Raw genomic sequence first — 21614 nt, forward strand, 5'->3', positions numbered from 1 at the left:
GGAGGAGAAAAAACGAAAAAATAAAGAAAGAGAAAAGAGAGCAGAGAGCAGAGTGAGGCTGAAGAAAGAAGAGAGCGAGAGAAGAGGAGGGAGCGCTGTGATTAACAAAACAGATTCCCTAATTACCCTGTGAGACGTGGTAATTTGCCGGGGCTATCGTATCTATCAGGAGCAGTCAGGAGCGCTGCCCTTTGAAAGGAAACACGGGCCGACCCCCGTGACCCCACCCTCTCCAGCCCCTTCCTGTCGGCAGACATGTTGGTTCCAGATGTGGGGTCCCCCCCCCCCGCCCCCCCACACCCCCCCACACCCCAATCACCCCTCTCCTCCTCAATCCTCAATCCCGCCGCGGGGTTCTGGGTCTCTCCGACGAGTCTGGGAGATCTCTATCGGGGACCCCACAATCTGCGCTGTGATCAGGCTAGTTAGGAGCGTGAAAACAAACCGCTGGGCCTGAGCCCAGATCGGCGCTGATCTGTGGTGTAATGACAGCCCTGTGCATCCCGTGTGTGCTCGTGTGGTCGTGTGTGCGCGTGTGCGCGTGTGTGCGTGTGTGCGTGCGCGCGCTAGTACTTGACATGAGTGTATATATAACAGAGTACAATATTGAATTAAATATCATGACCACATATTAACCTTTTAATTTTTTTCCTTAATTTAGCAGCAAAGTAAGTCAGAGGTTAAATGGATGTACACCGAGGACTGGAGGCTCACCCTTCTTCTGAAGGATCCGGGGACGTCTGGTTCTGGTTCGTGTTGCTGATAAAGTTTCTGATTTCGTTGAAGTAGGAGTCCTCTTTGTCGTCCAGGATGGCGCTTCCGCTGTCCATCTCGGAGCGCGGAGACGACATGGCAGTGCCTGCATACACACGGCAAGACACTGTTTAGCCTTCAATCTAAGAACATCATCTTCCACTCTTCTCTGGAATATTCCTTCAGGGAAACTAACAAACACATGAAGAAATGCTCACAGCCAGCCAGTCAACTTAACCTTAACCATCACAATGCTGTAGTATTCAGTCATTCACTGTTAATCCCAATGGAGAATATTTGTATTTTTTGTATTGTACAAACCAAAAATTAGAGTCCCACTTTCAAACACCCACCTGAGAGGTTGCCGTTCTCGTGCTTCTTGAGGTGGCGGTCCAGGTTGGTCTGCTGCCCAAAGCAGCGGTCACACAGGTGACACTTGAAGGGCTTCTCCTTGTTGTGGATGTTGCGGATGTGGCGCTGCAGGTTGGACGAGATGCTGAAGGAGCGGTCGCAGTACTTACACCTGGAGGAGAAAGCACAGGCGAGGCGTTAGCACTCGTGAACGGTGTAGCGACGGGAGAGTCACCATGACGATAATTGACGGACACACACTCACGGACACAGACACACTCATAGACACACACAGAATGATCGTGATTGGACGCCCGGTTTGCTTTAACGAGGGGGGGGGGGATGGGGGCAGGCGAGTTCGTTTTCTGGGAAATATAATCGGATACATCACACACACATTCGACCACAAACTATTCCCGTCCCAGACATGATGGAGGAGGGCTTCTTGGAGGTGAACCCTCTCTGCCTCTCATCTGCAGCCAGCACAATAAAATTACATTCTTCTCCCTTGGTAAAAAACATGAGCGCGCTACAGAATGCGCTGGAGCAGCCCCCCTCGAAATCACAGGCCCTTGCCAACTTTCTCCATGCAAAATTATACGAGAAGATTACATCTTTTCTTCTGCTAGAATTAGCTCGCCCAATTGGCTGTCCCTCAGGAACCCCCTTGGTTATCTGCAGCTAAAAAATTACAATAAACAGCAGCGATCTTTAATGGCTTGCCAGCGTGTGGAGTAGAGTCTATCAGACCGGCCCAGTGTTGGCCCGTGTTAGTCTCTCTCCTTCTCCCTGTCCCCTGTGGTCAGTCACACATACACACACACACACACCTCCCGTGTGTTGGGCCAAGATTCCACTGCCCCAGTAACTACAAGGACATGCAGGGCCTGCCAGAAATTACCGATGCAGATTAATGTGATCGCCGGTACACTTTGAATACAACTTGTTGTTGCTCCGCTAGCTGCCTTTGCCCATTCAGCCTATTCAGCTAAACGGAGTCACTAACCATGGCTGCAGCCATGGCTAAATACACCATTTATGTAGTCCAGTACTACAGCCCATTCTCGACTCCCCAGCACTGCTAATAACCGCTGAAGAAGTAGCCAGAGGCTAGGACTCACGTCTGGCCACAGACATGCCAGAGAGAAATGACCACAGCTGCCCTCTTTGGACATCTGCCCACTATCCTCTTCCCCCTTCGTGATTCTTCATCCCAACTTCCCGACTGTCACATGGGCGACGGACGCCATTTTTCACTGGGCAATTTATTTAGCAGTGCAGTAATTGTTTCAGGCTTTTACAGGCAAAGGGAAAACAAACATAAACTGAGGCTCAGACTATGGAGGGGAAGACCCTGGGAAAACATTCCCATGCTGTATTGTGAGCCTACAGGTGCGTCCACACCAACAGCAAAAGCTAATTTTCTACTCGGGGTGCCTGCGTGAACCGGAAACGTCCTCACACGAGTGATTCAGCATCAAGCGAAATTTGCAGCAAAGTTCAAATATTTCACCCGTATAAGGAGAATTCACACCGTTCACACAGTCAGTGAAAACGTTGCATCTATTCGGGTCTTTGCAATGGCTTTGTATGTATATGCACCGCCCCTTCGCTTTAGGTGTAAACGCATTTTAAGTTTTACCAATAACTGTGTCTCTGTCCCTCTCTCTGTATAAAAGGCAGCATGCGGACCAAAGTAACACAAACTAAATAAATACAAAAGTGCAGTAATGGCCAAATATGGCCAAGCGTGTTTAGTCATTCCTGTATTTTAGCATTTCTCTTTTTTTTCGGTCAGTTGTATGTGGCTTGTTGACCAAATGGATGCCGGATGGATGTGATGGAAGAGTTACAGTTTTAACTTTAATCACTGGGTAATGCGTGCATGTTTTGAGAGTGTGATGGATGCAGGGAGAAACAAAACTGCAGAACGAGATGAAAAGACGATGATGATTCAGATTTTATCTCCCCGCTTTTCCCATACAACTAAGATCATCCAGTTCCTTTTATAGCCGGCGATTTAAACTGGTGTCACTGGCACATTCCTTCTTGGTAATAATGTTGCATTAAACACACACACACACACACTTTAAAATGAGTAGATGTTCTGTGATATCACAGTACATTACAGTTTATTTAAGCTCTTACCGATACGGTTGTTCTCCTGTGTGGGTCCTGAGATGCCTGGTCAGGTTAGCGGAGCGTGGGAAGATTTTCCCACAATATCTGATGAGACAAGTTCACAATTTAGAGACACATAAATAAACTAAACACTAAATTTGTGGATTGCAGTTCATTTCTAGAAAATAGTGTGTGTGTGTGTGTGTGTGTGTGTGTGTGTGTGTGTGTGTGTGTGTGTGTGTGTGTGTGTGTGTGTGTGTGTGTGTGTGTGTGTGTGTGTGTGTGTGTGTGTGTGTGTGTGTGTGTGTACACATCGATCCATCCATATCAAGGTAAAAATCATAAAAATATAATTCAAAATCATATATCAAGAGACGGCAGTGCGAGTTGTCTGCCACCTGGGAGGTTGCTGGTTCGATCCCTCGCTACCCCCTGCTCAGTCTCGAGGTGTCCCTGAGCAAGACCCCCAACCCTCAATGCTCTTGACCAGCTGGCTGTTGCCTTGCATGGCTAATACCGCTGCCGGTGTATGAATGTGTGTATGAATGTGTGTATGAATGTGTGTATGAATGGGTGAATGCGAGTCAGTAATTATAAAGACTGACACTCAAGCGTCTTTGAGTGTCTAGGAAAAAGCGCTATATAAATTCAATGCATTATTATTATTATTATTATTAGAGTGGCCCCAGCTTTGAAAAGTGCTGTTTAAACGCAGTCCGTTTACCGTGCATTAAACGTGCACATTAATATGACATCAATATTAAGGCCCAATCCCATTTCTGCCCCTTACCCCTTCCCCTTACCCCTCCCCCTTGTTTTGAAGGGGTAAGGGGAAGGGGGGAGGGGTAGAAACGGGATTGGGCCTAAACCTCATGTCAAAGTGCCAGGCTCACCTGCAGGTGTAGCGCTCCTTCCCCTTGCGGAGCAGGGACTCAGGGATGGCCGAAGGTGGGGCTCTGAAGTCAAACATGGACGGCATGGAGCGCAGCATGTCCCCCGACTCTGGCTTCAGCGAGCCAAACGTCTCCAGCTTCTCCGCCATGTTCTCGATGGCCGACATCTGGGGGGACAGAAGGGGACGGGTTCGGGGTCAGGCCTGACGCCAACACTTCTTATGAAATGGAGCTTTTTACTAACTACCATTTCGCCTCAGATATTGAAGCTCAGCCTTTAGGAGCATTCTTTGGAGACCCCCCCAAAGACTGATTGGTGGCATGAATTCTTACTGGGGAGCACTCGTTTACAATGAGGCTCATTGGAGACCAGGAAATGTTCAATTCTTGACCATATTATTCCTTCTGGTTTATTACACTCAAAGCAACCATGGAGTAATTGTGGCGAATTCAATTTTAAATACACTGCACAAATATACATTATGAGCACATGATATGAAATAGAAGGGGGGAAGGAATGAGGACTTTGGGTAATCTACTAATAAGCATTATAGTTTGAAATGATACCTGGTGAAAAGTGTGTGTGTGTGTGTGTGTGTGTGTGTGTGTGTGTGTGTGTGTGTGTGTGTGTGTGTGTGTGTTAGTGTGAGAGAGAACCAGGACTCCATGCATGACAGCCTAAGTTGATTAATTGCTGACAATGTGTGTACAGGACAAAATATATGTTTGTAATGCATGTGTGCCCATGTGTGCTTGCACGTGCGCGTGTGTTTGAGCGTATGTTTTTTAACAAGCTTGTTTCTACATGGTGATGCAAGTTTTCTGTAAATGCATGTATCGGTGACTTGATATTTGCACGTGCATGTATTTTTGGTGTGAGACAGTGTGTTCTTGATTTTGTTTGGGTCTGAATGTGTGCATGTGTGTGTGTTCATCTGAATGTGTGCACGTGTGTGAATGTGGGTTTGTGTCTGTCACTGTATGGGTGTGTTTATTTGTGTGTGTGTGTGTGTTACTCTATAGGTATGTTTATTTGTGTGCATGTGCGTGCATCCGTGTGTGTGTGTGTGTGTGGTGTGGGTGTGTGTCGCATGTACATGTGTTTGCGTGTGTGGTGTGTGTGTACGTGTGTGTCGCATCCACGTGTGTTCGTGTGTGGTGTGTGTGTACGTGCGTGTCGCATCCACGCGTGTGTGTGTGTGTGTGTGTGCGTGTGCGGTGCGGGGCACAGGAGTGATTCATGTCCACTGCCGGGCTGTAAACCATTCTGTGCACAATGCGGCCAGACAGCACATTCGTCAATATGAAAGATGTTGACATTACTGATCAAGGGCCAGACAGGGGTAATAATGATATCGCTGTGCTGAGGGAGGGGGGGTGGGGGAGGGATGGGGAGTCAGTGGGAGAGGAGAGGGAGAGCAAGGAGGAGGGTTTGGGTTAGGTGGTGGAAGAGTGCGGGGGGAGGGGGGGGGGTGGGTGGTCCCAGTAGGCCCTAGGGCCTGTCAGTCCATGTTTTTTTTTAAACAGGGGCCACAAGAATTTGCATTATTTTGCGTGCATTGCATTCTGGGCCTGTTCCTCACGCCGTCTCCATCTATTCCAATAAGGCAACAAATCAACGGTGATTCGGGTCCGTCTCCGGAGCCCCGCTCCCCGCTCAGACATTCCATCTCTCCCCCTCGCCCTCTGTCACTCTCGGCCGGCACGCCGCGGCGGCGGAGTGGTGAGAGGTGCGCGAGGAGGGGGAGAGACAGAACGGGAAGAGAATGGAAGAGGGGGGGGGGAGGGGGGAGCAAATACGACGAAAGAATAAAGGATGAGGAAAAGAGAGAGAGGACGGGAGGAGAGGTGAGGGGGGGGGGAAGAGGAGGAGGAACGAGAACACCGGTACGAGAGAGGAAGATGGAGAGATGGAACAAAAGAACAGAGGACAAAATGGAAGAAGAACGAAAGAAAGAAAGAAAGAAAGAAAGAAAGAAAGAAAGAAAGAAAGAAAGAAAGAAAGAAAGAAAGAAAGAAAGAAAGAAAGAAAGAAAGACTCACTTAAGAAGAAAATGAAAAAGGATGAAAACACAAAATTTGTGACGATGAGAAATTATAGAAAACAAATAAATACAAAAACAACAAAGAGCACAAAAAACAAACTAAACCACAGGTAGAGCGGGGGAGGCAGAGCGCGGGGAGGGGGAGGGGGGGGGGCTGATGGATGGCTAGGGGGACCGACGGCCACAGGGCCTGATTAGGAGTGACGGCCCGGGTGTAAAGTTCCCGCCGCAGACGTTGACATTCCTACTGTGGGAGGATGTGAGGTGTCAGCTCTGCTTGATTATGAATATGCCAATGCTGCATGTCATGAATCAAAGCCATCGAGGGGATGGAGAGAGCGAGGAGGAACAGAGCGAGCGGGAGAGAGAGAGAGAGGGAGAGAGAGGAAGAGCCAAGCAGAGGGCGGGTGGGGGAGTCGGGGAGGGAGAGATGGGTAACGGGTTCCAGAAGAGAGGGAGGTGCGGTGAAACACTTTGATATTTCTGTTTGAGTGCGAGGTGTGGATTCGTTTGAGTGCGAGGTGTGGATTCGATTAGGCGTGAGACGTGGGATGGATGGTTAATAGTTATTCACCCTAACAAAATATAAGGTATACCGACCTAAGCCTGTTTGATGAGTCACTTAGTGGTGTTCACCTCAGCTCCGTCAGTGGAGAACCTTAAGCCGACTGATGGCCAGGCACTGTGCTTCGCAATTACAATCCAAGGATAAATCGAGCACTTTCTGACAGTGTTTTGCTTGTGATCGATTTTAAATGTATTACCAATGATGTACCCTTATGTACAATATGTTGTTGCCAACTTGATGCCTATCTAAATATTAGCTAGTTGCGTTGGTTCTTTCCCAGTTTCTTCATCACACCGTCTGGGTTTCTCTCAGTCTGTGTCAGGGGTTTAGAATTCGTGGGTGTTCTCTGACTGCGGGTACCACCAAATAATATGTTAGTCAGATGACCCATCATCGTTCCATCATCCATCATTCATCTAACCCAGATTCAAATCGTGTCGTATCGCATTAATATTTACATTTATTTTTTATGAGTCATACCCAGGTCGAAATGAGACTTAAAACAAATAAAGTGGGTTTTTATCGTACTTTGACTGAGTCGTTTGTCTATCAGGCCAGCCTGGAGGACAGGGTGAAGATATACGTCTCCACGTTTTGGCTCGAAAGCGAATCCTCAAAGATCTTACTTTTCCTACATTTCCCAACCTGACCCCCCCCCCCCCCCCCTCCGCTGGCCCCAGGCACCGTATACTTGTGTGTACGTGTGTGCGTCTGTGAACCGGCTTGTTGCTGTAGCGTCTCTCTGGGACCAGCTGTTGATTGGCTATCTTCAGATGTCGGTGATGCTAAGAGCAGCTTCATTAGCGAGATGCATTCTCAATTGTTGATCTTTATCGGGAACCAGATGTCCGGGGGATGGGGGGGGGGGGGGGGACGGGGACTACTACCACCATCTCCCTCCCTCCCTCCTACCCCTCCCTCCCCCCACTGTCCCACAGAGACTGTCAGCCTGGTGCAGATGTAAAGCAGCCCCCCCTAGCCACAGCTCGGCTTCCACTCCCCCCCCCCCCCCCCCCCCCCCCCCTCCATCCGCAACCCCGACCAGATTACACCGCCACCCCACCTCTGTGCCCATTTCCAACAAAAGTGGTTCATTTTGTAAATAAGCAAAGCCCAAGCATACATCATTGCTGGATGGACATGCTGGAAATCCCCCACTCAGCTCTTTCATGTGGAGATAAGTAGCGCTGTGTTTCTCCTGATGTACAGTCAACAACATCAGAAGGGAAGCTGAATATCTTTAGATATTTTTGGTTAAATAACCCATACAACTTCTAAGAACGGTAATTATGTCTACACAGCAAATACATTGAGATGCGTTTGTTGGCTTTATGTTTTTTTTTTTATTCATTTAAATTTTTTAACTAAGTTCTCACGCATGTCACACCGTGCTTGATGGTGATTGGCCGACGCCATGCAAATGGTGGGTGATGTTTTCTGGAGAAGTTGAAGTTCCCATGCAGAGGGGCGTTTAGAATGGGGTGGGGGGGTGAGGTGGTGGGGGGGGGGGGGGGCTTTTTTTTAGTTGTTAAAAGGCAAAAGGCACATGGCAGTGCTGGAGTTTAAATAGAAACTTACCCATGTTCTCTGATCTGGCATACGAAACTGAGGGTCAGGACAGAAGGAAAAGAGAGAGCAATCAGAACCAGGAAGTGGACTATAAATCAACAGCTTCTGAGTGGACACATGTGTGCGTACGGTGGGGACAGTAGAAGAACTTTGTGTGATTATGGGTGAATGAGGAATAACCCGTCTGTCTACATAGTGGTACTAATGGCATTACGGAAGGCCCTAAAGGTTCCCAACCAGTCACGGCGGTCAACTAATTGAACATCGCCACGGCCATAAGCACACAGTCATGGCCATGACCCCAAAGCCATAGCCATATCCACGCACACATGGCCATAACCACACAGCCATAGCCATAACCAAACACCCATGGCCATAACCACACAGCCATAGCCATAACCAAACACCCATGGTCATAACCACACAGCCATAGCCACAACCAAACACCAATGGTCATAACCACACAGCCATAGCCACAACCAAACACCAATGGCCATAACCACACGGCCATAGCCATAACCACACAGCCATGGCCATAACCACACAGCCATGGCTACAACTAGCAACTTCACAGTGCAATCCTAGCTATGTATTTGCAGAGCAATAAAACGGCATTTCTAGGAAACTAGAGCTTGATGCTGGATGCCTAAAAAGAGTTCCAGACCCCTCCGAGTCCCAACACTTTTATGTGTAGAGATATTTATTTATCTGCACAAGTTCAAGTGAGTCAGGTGAAAAGAAACCCCCCCCCGGAGGGCGCGCAGACGGGCCTCTGAGCCTGGCGTGCCGGGTGTTTCTGGGATTGATTTGTGTGTCCAGACATCATAAAGTCATAAAGATAGACTAAGCACTCTGTTAGTGTTTCTACTGATAGGACACCTCATTACAGGACAACCATGTGTCTGCTATGGGCACGGCTCAACAGCCTCGAGCAGCCCCCACCGGCAGCAGTCCCGACAAGGGACATAAATCAGACAAATGAAACAGCCTGTTAAAACCAGACCTGAAACATCCAGTAAAAAAAAAAAAAAGAATATATATATATATTTAAAATGCCAGAGGGAAAGGGGTGTTTTCACTTTCCGACAGACTGTTTGCACCCCGCGGGGGGAAGAGCGAAAAAATGAAATGTTTAAGCCGCCTGTCATGGACATGTGGACGGTTACATATCCACACGGGCGCATAGGCAAGTAACCCGGCGAGAACTACAGAACACCGGGGGCAGTATTTCTTTAGAGCTTTAAGAGCATATCGTTTTTTATAGATATATCCTAATCAAAGACACATTATGTGAAGACATGTCATTGGGTGCCCGGGCCCTTGCCCACATCTGGTTCAGATAGCTACAAACAGAATTAACAAGCTGTAAGTTGAATAAAGCTGGAGCCATATTCTAATAACTCTTTCTGGGATACGACTGCTCTAATCCCTATTAACCCTGAATCCACTAGCTCGAAGAAAAAATAACCGTTCAGTTTCATAGAGCCTCCTGTGGTTCTCACTATTCAACTTGTGACAATTGTAAAACGTACACACACATACATACATACATATATACACTCACACACACACACACACACACACACACACACACATATATTCTACATTTAAGAGCATGGCAGATGGTGTTGGTTTGGGTCGTGTCAAGATGTATGGAAGGAGGTTTAATACGAGACGTGTGCTGTTTCACGTACTGCACCAGGAGAAAGATAGCAAACGAGAATAGTTCAAACAATAATCAAACACACTTCCTACCTGTGGATGGAAGAGGAAGCCTGGAGCCGGCCTCATGTATTTGTCTTTCAGAGCTTCAAACGGATCGGCCATCTTCCTCTTCTCAACCCTGCTGATGGTAAAATTATATCAGCTCTTAACACGTGGGGATCAGGATACACACTCATGCTCTTCCAGTAATGTACGACAATATTATTTCAGAAATCTAAAAAAAATACGAAAGCCTTTGATTGGTGTTATAAATGAACGTGAAGCAGTACTGGGGATCACAGTACCTGTAGATGGGGTCCATGAAGAAAGGCGTGGGCCTGGCGTGCTGCAGAGAGGCGTCGGCTTTGGGCATCTCCAGCGCCGGCTTCTCCTCGACCAAGGCCGGCGTCTTCTTCTGCTCCTCCTCCTTGCCGCCGCGGCCCTTTCCCCTGGCCCCCATGCTCAGGTCCAGGGGCTGGTCGGGGTTGGTGGCGCCGGAGGCCTCGGTCTTGGCGGTGGCGGGAAAGGGAACGGGCTTCTCCTCCTTCCGCCTGGTGGTCAGGTCAAAGGGGGACTCTGAGGACGAGGAGGACTTGCTCTGGGTCTTCTTCGCCTCCTCGGGGGCGGCCGGTGGCTCGCCCTTGAGCACGGAAGGTCTGAGGTCCCGGTCTTGGAAGGGGTAGACGGGAGGGGAGAACGCCGGGAAGAAGGGCAGTGGGAACATGGAGGGGTACTGAAGGGCGCCCACCTTCTTGTCCTGGAGTCCGGCCAGCCCCGCCGAGCCAAAGTACTTCTCGGCGATGGAGGCGATGGCCTTGATAGAGTCATTGACGGCTCCCGACACGGTCGTGTGCTCGTCCAGCGAGGGGGGAAAGATGGCAGAGCCGTGCAAGTCTTTAGCGGCGGCGCTGATGCTCTTCAGGGCGGGGCTGTGAGGATCCCCGCCGCCGGCCTTCCTCTTGGGGCCCTTGCCGTTCTCCAGCCCCCCGCGCCGCTCCCTCTCGCTGTCCGGGTCGCTCTCCAGCTCCGAGCCGGACGTGCTCTCCAGGTCGCTGCCGCTGGGCGTGCTGACGTCGTCCAGGTCGCTGCTCTCCGATTGGTCGCTCTGCTTGTTCCTCTGCTTGGAGAGGGTGGAGGAGCTCTGGGGCAGCGGCTCCGCGCCCGGCAGCAGGTGGTGGCGGTGGTGGCCCAGGGCGCCGTCCTCTTTGCAGAGGGACTTCAGCAGGTCACGGGCCTCCTGGGCGCCTGGGCTCGGGGGCAACAGCGGACCTTTGTTCAGGTCGGCGCCAGGAGCGCCCATGGGTCCCGGCCGTCTGATGGCGGAGTGGGTGGCAGGGATAAGGGGGGGCTGGTGGTAAAGTCCGGAAGGAAACAGACCGGGGAAGCTGAAGGGAAACGCCGGGGCCGCAGGGAAAGTCAATCCGGCGTGATGGCGGTTGGCCCCGAAGTAATCGGCCAGGCCAGCGCTGGTGTGACCCATGACCCCGAGAACGGATTTGTCCATGCCAGGGGCCCCGGGGAGGGGCATACCTGGAGCAAATAGCCCCCCTGCCGTGAAATGGTTCTTCCCCTCGCAGAAGCGTCGGTGCTTGTTCAGGGAGGACGTGGTGCTGAACATCTGCCCGCAGTCCTTGCACTTAATCTGCGTGCGGCAGTCGGCGTGCATGCGCTTGTGGCGGCACAGGTTTGAGAACTGGGTGTAGGACTTGTGGCACACCTCACCTGCAGGGACAGGGGACACAGGGACGCGGTGCATCAGTATCGAACGCACACAAGCGCCCGCGTGTTCATACAAGCAGACGCAACCAGACAAGCACAGACTAGATGGCCTATCTCCTGGAATAGGTACTTCCTCTTTCTGGACGTCAGTTGTACACAGGAAGTACAGAGTGACTGATATGCTACTGTTCCCCTAACTCCCCTGACAATTGTGTTCCAGTGTGGTGAGGAGGAGGAGAGATGAGTCTCCAGATCCTGGCATTGTCAGGGGGTCTGTTTGTCTGACGCTATGAGTCACTGGGTTGCTGCCACCCGTCAGCCGCACATCAAAACCTGAATCCCAGGCAACTCCAAGGCCATTGTCCTTCCAGGGTCACTCCCAGGGAGTCAATAAACAATCACACTGACATACACATCCACCAACACAGATGTACAGACATGCCTGTACACCGGCATGCACACACACACACACGGACACACATGCGTACACACACACACGCACACACACCAGACACACACAATCAGCGTTCAAAATAAATGTCCAGTAAGAGAGGGACATTTAAAGAAACGATGACACTCATATAAGGACACACACACACCTATGGGAACAGAAGACACACAGGCTCACACACATGTTCACAGACACAAGCAGTACAATGGCTCTATTTCGGGCATATAGAGGAAGCAGTTGAATGAATCCTATCCTGTAGGCCGGTTCCCAGGGACGAGTCTCACGTCCTCTAGCTGCCCCCCCCCCCCCCCCCCCCCCCCCTCACACCCACCCAGTGCCTTGTCCTGTTGCCCCATTAGGCGTTGTATCCCTATGCCCGAAGCCAGGTCCCTGTGGCCCAGCTCCCACTGACCTTCCCACCCTCTGGGGCCCTGCAGGTCCGTCCCTCCGTCTGTGTGACTGTCTGACCCCCGGAGACGCGGGCAGATTACCTCTAGCCGTGGGACAAAAACCTCTCCGTCCTGCCATTATTGGTGTGTCAATATTATCTACATGGGGATACTCAGGATTTAGGACTTGAGAACGGAGTAGAACAGTGATATATTTGGCTCGTTAACCTTTATGGAAATACAAGGGCTTGACATCAGCGTTATTGTCCCGGACACGTTCTTTTATTGAGTTGTTCGTGGGCCTTTCTTTCACCCGGTGTTATGGGGCTTAGGGAAATATTTAAAAGGTTGATTTTCTAGTTGATAATATAAATATGGAAAGATTTATACAAGTAATGATTGTTAAGCAAATATAACAATTGTATAAATGTCAAAAAAAAACATTATACATCAGGAGTTGTAAATGTTATTTAGAAGCTGTTGAAGTTTAACTTTAACTGTTTAACTTTAAGGCTAAACTACCCGTGTGCCACAAAGTCTTGTTTTATGTCTCTATGCTAAGTGCGGGTCAATCCTTTTTGGAGTATGCGTATCCGTCTCCCTCTCCGCGTGGCTGCCTGCTGTGTGTGTGTATTTATGTCGCTTGTCTTCCCTGGAATGTCTGTGTGTATGTTGTGTCTTTCTGTCCGCCTGTGTGAGTTCATTACAGCATGAACAAAGTAGTCGAAGAAGCTAAATTACGCGGCGGTGACGTTGAGAGGCCCGGAACGCGGCTGCGCACAAACGTCCGGTGCACACAAGGTGCGAGGCGAGCCACTTCACACGCGCGATTCTGTCAGGTCTCTATACACCCAAATTAAATATTATAAACACATTCCTGAGAGCAGAGCCGCCGATAGGTAGAGCGCAGTGCGGTGACTGAGTTAATGACCTTGATAGATGGAGGGCTTAACTTCTACAGGGAAGAGCCTTCTTGTGGAAGGGGAAGGAGAAACACACACACACACACACACACACACACACACACACACACACACACACACACACACACACACACACACACACACACACACACACACACACACACACACACACACACACACACACACACACACTCACTCTCTCTAACCCAGGCAGCTGTCAGGTCAGTGGCTGCCCTGTCTTTTTTTACCGACCATTAGCTGTTTTTCGACCGGAATATATTCTGCTGATTACAGCAAATGGACTTGTATTCAAATAGGGGCACAGGCTCTACATGTGGTTGCTATTTCTGTAATTCTGGAATGGTGTGTGTGGTGGAGGGAAAGGGGGGGGGGGAGATGGGGTCTACAGCGGGACATAGACACTGCAGCCTGTGAGCGTGTGTGCGTGCATGTGTGTGTGTTGGTGAGTGAAGGGTCAAAGAGAGTGAAGGAAAGAGAGAGAGAGAAGGTGGGCAGAAGGTGGAGGTCAGAAGGCTTCTGGGGCGAAGCGAGGGAGTGAGAGTGGAGAGGTTGCTAGGTGCGCAGAGGTTAACGTTAATAAGAAGGAGCGAGAGGAAGAGAGAGAGAGACATTAGGGTGTCAAGGTGCGAGCTCTGGGGTCAATAGAGGGTCAGGTTGGGTCAGGGGAGTAAATAAGAGAGGGAGAGGCAGAGAGCAGTCTGCCTAAGAGGTATAATAGGGAAGAATCGTGTGCCTGTTTAAAAGCCGTTATTGATAGTATCAGTATGGTGTAGGATAACTGGTTGCAAGTACAACTGCACGATGTACTCAACAATAAATTACGACATTAGGAACAATTGGACCCATGTTATTCCTGCAGAATTAAAAATTGGCAGAGGATGCATATTCTGATAGTGTTTGTTAAATCTACATTGTACAAGGTATGGCTACTGTTAAATGCAAGCCATAAATAATAATGATAAATAACTGCATGCAACTCAGGCAGGCATCAAACAAATATCAGGGTTCAACTATATGGGGCGTCTGATGGCAAGGCCCAGTAAAAAGAATCCCATTATGTCATTTAAACATTTTGTGGGCGCTGCTAAATGTTCAAAAACAATTAGCAATTTAAATTCGTCCAATGTCCATTATTTGAATTGTGGTATTGTGATGTAAGTATTTGGAGTTATGTTGATGTTGAACGCTGATAATTTCAGCTTTGAGTGAGGGCCAGTAAAAATGATCTAGGAGCCAGTATGTGTGGTATACACTGGCCGGACGGGGCTTTTATTATTTGTTTTGGAATAAATTCAGTTGAACCCTGAATATTTTTCAATATTCATATTTTTTTAAGTACACAAGGAATATATGGTTTCAGAATGAATAGAATCTCCCTGATATTAAAGCGACAATTTCAAAGATCTCCAAGGAGGTTTCATTTAAATGTCAGTCAAGTCAGTTTCCATTAACAGATGAGATAACAATGATGATTCAGCCTATGGCCCACTGATGAAAGCACTTTCGTTTTTTGTATTATGAATTATTTTAACTGGGTGTTGGTGGCAGCATTCTCGCAATTCATTAAAATCGCCAGCGGTAAGTGCCTTGTGTTCAATCACCCAGGAGTGGTTGTTCCACAAGAGAGGGTATGGAGGAGCTACAGTAACATACTGTACACGCTTTGTTAAACACACCGTTGCGCAGCAGCATACTGTTTTTTATTGCTACAGTTGCCACCAAAAAGAGAACTAAAACAGAGATCTTTTAAATAGCCGCTTTAACATACATCTTTTTTTTCTGTACTTTCCCCCCAAAAATGTCTGACACAGGATTTGTGCTCAACTCATGCATTACATCTCTTTTTATCTAACTTCATCACAAAGGTAACCCCACATACAACAACAACAACAACAACAACCCTAGTCTAACAATAAGAAGATGTGGAGGAAGCATGCACACTTACATAGGTAGGGTCTGAGTGACTTACATATGAAGGGCTTGACACTGCTGTGGATGTGTTTGTGCTGCTTGAGGCCCGACGAGGTGGCGAAGGTCTTGCCGCAGTCGGGGCAGGCGTGGGCCCGGGCCCCGACGTGCTGGGAGCGGATGTGCCTCTGCAGGTTACTGGGGTCTGTGAACACCTGCTGGGGGGGGGGGAGGAGGAGCGCACACAGACGCGCAGGGGAGTTAGTATCTGTACGCCGCCGGAGCCTGCGAGGAGGGCCGGCTGATCGGGGGAACATGAAGAATCGAGAGAGGGAGGGACGGAACGGAAAAGGCTGAAGGGGATGTGTGTGGTTGGCTACACGAGCGAACACGCCATCTATATCGATATCTACTCACACTTCTCAGGGGCTACACACAAACACTTCCTCTTCTTTTGGAAACACACTCGCTTACACACACACACACACACACACACACACACACACACACACACACACACACACACACACGCACACTTCTTGCATTCCTTTTGTCTCCCTCTCGCTCTCTCTGCCAATAGGCATCACTCTACCTTTGAGCAGTTTTCACACTCGTAGTGCTTGCCGCTGTCGTGGGACATCTGGTGTCGGATCAGATTGGACTTCCAGTTGAAGGCCTTGGGACACTGGTCACACTTGTACTCGCGCTCCTCAGAGTGGGACAGCGCATGGATCTCCAGGCTGACGGAGAACCAGAGATAGGGAGTTGAGGATACCAGATACGCTAAATGTACATAGGTAGCCATTGGACTCAACACATTTATACATAGACTTAAAAAAATTGAAAAACATGTAAGGTGAGAAAAAAAAGTGTGTGCTTCAATCCCTGAAACCTCCTTACTGAATGTATGCGTGGGGTGTGTGAGGTCGAGTGTGTGTGTACCTCTGCACATCGGAGAACACCTGGTCACATTCCTTGCACTCGTAGGGGCCGTGTGCCAGGTGAAGGGGCCTCAGGTCCTCTGCTTCCTTGGCCTCCAGGTCGCTGTCCACTCCTGGGAGGATGAAACGACCATGAGATGGATTCGCGCCGGACAGGCGGACATCTGGTTCCCCTTCCCCACCCAGCGATCATTCCACTGTCACTTCGATAGCTGTCCCAGTAGCAAACAAGGCCTGGGAATGGCGGAGCTGTCGTGGATTGGAGGTACCGACCTGTGTGGTGGCAGGAGGAATGAGGCAGCCCACAGGGCATCTTCTGGTGCTCCAGCAGCTGCGTGCGGGACGCAAAGTGCTGCTCGCAATCTTCACAGCGGTACTGTCTCTCCTCTGTACCGGGAGGGGGGGGGGAGGAAAGGGAGACATGAGCTGCTGTGTGTGAGGACACACTTCGCTAAGTTCGGGTCGACCTGTAGGTCTTGTGTGTGCTTACAGTGAACATAGTTTGGATATACACACACAGACTGTGTGTGTGTGTGTGTGTGTGTGTGTGTGTGTGTGTGTGTGTGTGTGTGTGTGTGTGTGTGTGTGTGTGTGTGTGTGTGTGTGTGTGTGTGTCTCACCGTGGATATCAGGAGCCATGTTATCATATGAATATTCCTCAGCCTTCATAAACAGCAGTAGCTCTTCACCGGGACAAATCTCTCTGGTGACTTTGTAGACAATCTGCAACACGGCAACACATTGAGCACAGTTAATAACCTCAAGGTTAATACGAAGCCGGACTGATGATAATGCGGCTATGTCATACAGTATATCACACACACACACACACACACACACACACACACGCGCGCACACACGGGGCCGTGGCACCAAATTCTGGGCCCTGTATACAAGAGGTACTGATGGCCCCCCCCCCGAATTACCCCTACCAGCCCCCGGCGCTGAATTGTTGGGGGGGGGGGGGGGCGTGGCCTAGCGGCAGTGTGTGACTCCTACCACTAGGGGATGGTAGAAAAATCTAAAGAAATAAAAAACCTTTTCACTTTTTTTTTTTATTCCCATGGGCCCCCCCTCTGCCCTGGGCCCCCCCCACAACTGTCCACCTTTCCCCCGCAGTCCGACGGCCCTGCGCACACACATACACACATTCAAAGCAGTAGGATACCAGAGGAGAGATGTGTTGTGGGTTGACTTTTTGCCACAGCATATCCCAAAATGCTTTTAAATGATTATTCAGTGTCTCAACAGGTTACCCTCCACACTACTCAGGTAACCTGGTCTTGAATCAAGCCAATTGGATCCATTTAAAATCCTACTAACAAGTTTGAGTTTTCCACGCTCCGGAGGATGGTCCCGTCAGAAAACAATTCTTGTGGCGTAATCGAAAGCTTTGTTCCCGATTCACAAAGGTGAATGAAGCATTGGGAAGAGGGGGAGATGGTGGGTGGGGTGGGGAGGGGGGGGGGGTTGGGAAGGGGGTGGAGGGGGGAGCAGAGGGGGGGGGGGCGGACATGATCCAAGCGAGATCGGTTCCGAGAGACCCTGAGATGGCGGAGCTTCCCATGCACAGACAATGGCCTTTCTCCGCTAAACAATCGTCCCCTGCCGTTATTTTTGGCACGCCTTGAAGGTTTAACATATTAACTTCCCCAGACACGTCGCACCGACCATAATGACAGGGGAATTTATTAGAAATGTTACAAGGGGAGTGGAGGTAGGTGGGGGGGGGAAATGCACAGGTCGTGGAGACAGGGGGTCCGACTCCCTGCCTGCCATGGGAGCCCAGTCAGGGCTCCCAGACTGGAGCCCAGACCGGGCCGGCCAGACCTGTATGATGAATACCCCCCAGGTCACAATGAAGATCAGGAGATACTCCGCCACAAATGGTGGGTGTCATTGTTCGTGGCTTCTTGTATTCTTGCGTATGATGTAATGGTGACCGGCGGGAACTAGCCCATAACTCAGTCCGCAAACACGATGGGGACCCCAGAGGAGGGGGGGGCTACAGTATTGTTAATATCCATTGACAAAGTCATTGTGGAGCGATGGATAAACAGCAGTGGTGTGTCGATCCTTTAAAGTCGCTTTGTCGTCAAAATGACCTCAGTCGAATAGTTCCCCGGAAAGTCTCCAGGAAAGGAAACGGTTTTAACCTTTGCATTCAATTCCCTTTTCTTTTTTTTTCTATATTATGTCTCGATTTAAACAAGGTGGTGAACTAATGTTAAACACACACACACACACACACACACACACACACACACACACACACACACACACACACACACACACACACACACACACACACACACACACACACACACACACACACACACACACACCTCATATTATATTCATAACAGCATGAGCCACCCCCTCTGGTCATAAACCTACTGAAAGCAATTACATAGCACTTCAGAAAGACACAGAAGGCCGGCAGCTCTCTCCCTTAGTGGCTGATACAGCCTTCCCTCAACCAGGCTTTCTGGTGAGCTGACCAAAGCCAGCCTGTACTCGGGCCAATTAAAGATACATGGACAGAAAATATGGAGCCATATGGACAGACAGGAAATATTAAGGGAAGAGATTTATATTAGGGTTTTAAATCACACGGGTAGTAATATTGACGTTATGGTTTTCGTTAAGGATTTTTTTTCTGAACTTTGGTGCGTTACATGCTTGCGTTGTTCATGAGTATGACATGGGAATCCTCAGCCCTGCTCTGTGTCCTATGTCCCCACAAGGGGCAGAGTGTTGCAGCAGTAGGAGGAGGGGAGCACTTAAAATGACTTTAGGAGAAACTGAGCAAAATGTGTCATGCATGTGGGCACTGGGAGAGGGGGAATTCCTCAGTGGCAACACCCCTTCCCAGTGGGCCACTGTTGATGAATACACACACACACACACCCATACGAACACACAGTGGCACGCGCACACGCACACACACTCAGACAGACACACACATAATCTATGTTCAAAGCACTAAATGGACAGTGGCTTAAAACAACAGGTTGATGGATAGATAAGATAGTTGGGGGGGGGGTTTGAGTTCACAACACGAGGGTCGCTGTCGGCTCAGGTCAGTTTGTCAAGGCCAGAACACACAAAGTGACACCCCCACACACACACACACACTTACACACTCTCCCTCTAACAGGTCTGGGGCGGTACTGCAGGCTCAAGAGACTGTTTGAGTGGGAGCTTTGAGTGTTGCAGTGAGCCGATCGTTAAATTTAATGCGGGAGAAAGAGGATAACGATATGAATGGCTTCAATATATGCACACACATAATGAGTTTAATAGGAGGGGGGGAACAGGCTCGGCTAGGTCTAATGGGGGGGACATCATGCCGATTGAGGTTGCGATTGTGGGACAAAAATTGCCCAAGATTGCTCACATGTGGTCGAATGCACGCTTAATTTGGATCTTATGATGGCAGTGTGCGCGTCAGGACAAATGTGTGTGCCAATAATGATCGTTTTCAAAAACATTTCAAAAAAAGAAAAAGAGCACAAACCTAGCATTATTATATGGTGCTTAATACGTTAACTATGAATTAATCCATCCCTAGATAGTGAACTTTATTTATTCACCATTTTTTTACCTAACCCTAACCCTGTTTCACTCCATCCACTCTATTTCCAGCGTCGCGGTCGGCCCTCTCTCCAAGTGCCTCTAGAAGTGGTTTCCATAAGCAGACAGGGTCCAATCGGCCTGTGACCTTGACACCATTCGTCATTAGCAGAGTCAACACAGAGTCACCATTTCCCAGGACACACCCTGTCCTGCTGCTCCTCCTGCGTCCTTCCTCGCACAGAGCTAACGCCACAGGTATGCCACACACACACACACACACACACACACACACACACACACACACACACACACACACACACACACACACACACACACACACACACACACACACACACACACACACACACACACTAAATAAGGAAATGATCTCAGAGTGTGTCATCTTTTGTGCATTTGATAAACGACATTCGGGCCCTTCAATATAAGAGGATGGATAAATGTGAAGTTAAATGAAAAGGAAGGAACTGCCCCCCATTCACCATTAATTCCCCACGGAAAAAAACCCTTGGCCTTTTCTATCACTCCAAGAAAGCTATTCACAAGCTTTTTTAAGTTTGGATTTCAGTCATGCATGTAGTCTAACTTTTCCTATTTAAGAGGACCGTCTGGTCAGAGGTGATGGAATCAAATATTCATAGTGAACCAACGAAGAACATTATGTCCTACTCTTGTTTAATCTCCACTTGGTTGAGCTATCATCACATCTCGGACAAGTTCCAACAAACCTCGACTACTGTGCAAGGCTGAGGCTAAAGGTTGCAATGACTGTCACTGCTTCTACTAAGCTATAGAAGATACTTCCCTGCGATGAGAGGCTAAGTGGAAATCAATACAGATAATGAGATTAGCTTTCATAAACTCTGGCATCACTTCATGTGAGTGGGGGTCCGGGGGCTTCACATCCTTATTGGACGCTGTCAATTACACGTTAAATCTATCTCTTTAATGGCCCAGTGGAGTGAGGTGCGCAGTGCACTTCACTACTAATTGCCTTCATTATCCTAACGGCAAAACATGCTGATGGCGGTTCGCCGAAGCCGAGCTGCGCCTGGCGTATAGAGCGTTGTATTGCCGCAGCAAACAAGCAAGTGGGCCAAACCTTAAGGTTTTACGGGCTGGGAATGAACTCCGTCTCAGTTTTTAAGCCTGTAGGCCAGACCCCAGTCGGCTGCGAGGAATTCATGTCGTTAGTAATGTCATGATTAAAAATCCCTCTATGGATTTTTGGAGTTGTAAATGTCCCAATTCATTTTATAAAGCGTCTTGGAAATGTGGCTAAGATTACATTAAAAACACTATTTTAGTGTTGGAATACTTTAGAGAATAGAAACTGATGCATACATGAGCTATATAAAAAGGACATTTCGAATGGCCGTTACATATGTCATAGGCGTCCACCCTAGTCGTCTCTTTTCATTTCCACGTTATGAGTATATAAAAGTGCACGCACACACACGCACACACACACACACACAAACATGATACATTGTTCTGCTTGACTACAGCTGTTCCACCAATGGCATCGTTTGGCAAGAGCACTAGGGACTTTTACAGCTGTGATTAGAGCTAAATCTTTGCCTCATTGTTTAACATACAGCCACATTTGCCACTAAAATATCTTAGAAAACATGTAAAGAAACAGAGAGAGTAAAGGAGAA

At 48.9% G+C, this 21614-nt stretch overlaps 1 protein-coding gene across 13 annotated transcripts; it reads right to left on the reverse strand.

The window, feature by feature from the left end:
* Nucleotides 1-667: 667 nt before the first annotated feature.
* On the reverse strand, nt 668-17197 carry mecom (MDS1 and EVI1 complex locus). 13 transcript variants are annotated; one of them, XM_056612179.1, is made up of 12 exons: nt 16977-17197; nt 16630-16743; nt 16358-16469; nt 16008-16155; nt 15453-15633; nt 10310-11726; nt 10056-10146; nt 8310-8336; nt 4119-4285; nt 3253-3330; nt 1107-1276; nt 668-859 (listed from the first exon to the last, which is right to left on the reverse strand). In XM_056612179.1, the coding sequence occupies exons 1-12, from the start codon at nt 17023-17025 to the stop codon at nt 711-713; spliced, it is 2703 nt and encodes a 900-aa protein (XP_056468154.1). In that variant the 5' UTR covers nt 17026-17197; the 3' UTR covers nt 668-710. The 13 variants fall into 13 exon arrangements, with proteins under 13 accessions (XP_056468154.1, XP_056468149.1, XP_056468148.1 ...); XM_056612174.1 differs by having other exon boundaries at nt 10056-10143; nt 15477-15630; nt 16977-17108; XM_056612173.1 differs by having other exon boundaries at nt 15477-15630; nt 16977-17108.
* Between the last annotated feature and the right edge of the window lie 4417 nt (nt 17198-21614).

This window comes from Gadus chalcogrammus, chromosome 16 (assembly GCF_026213295.1).
Source record: "Gadus chalcogrammus isolate NIFS_2021 chromosome 16, NIFS_Gcha_1.0, whole genome shotgun sequence".
Taxonomy (NCBI): Eukaryota; Metazoa; Chordata; class Actinopteri; order Gadiformes; family Gadidae; genus Gadus; species Gadus chalcogrammus.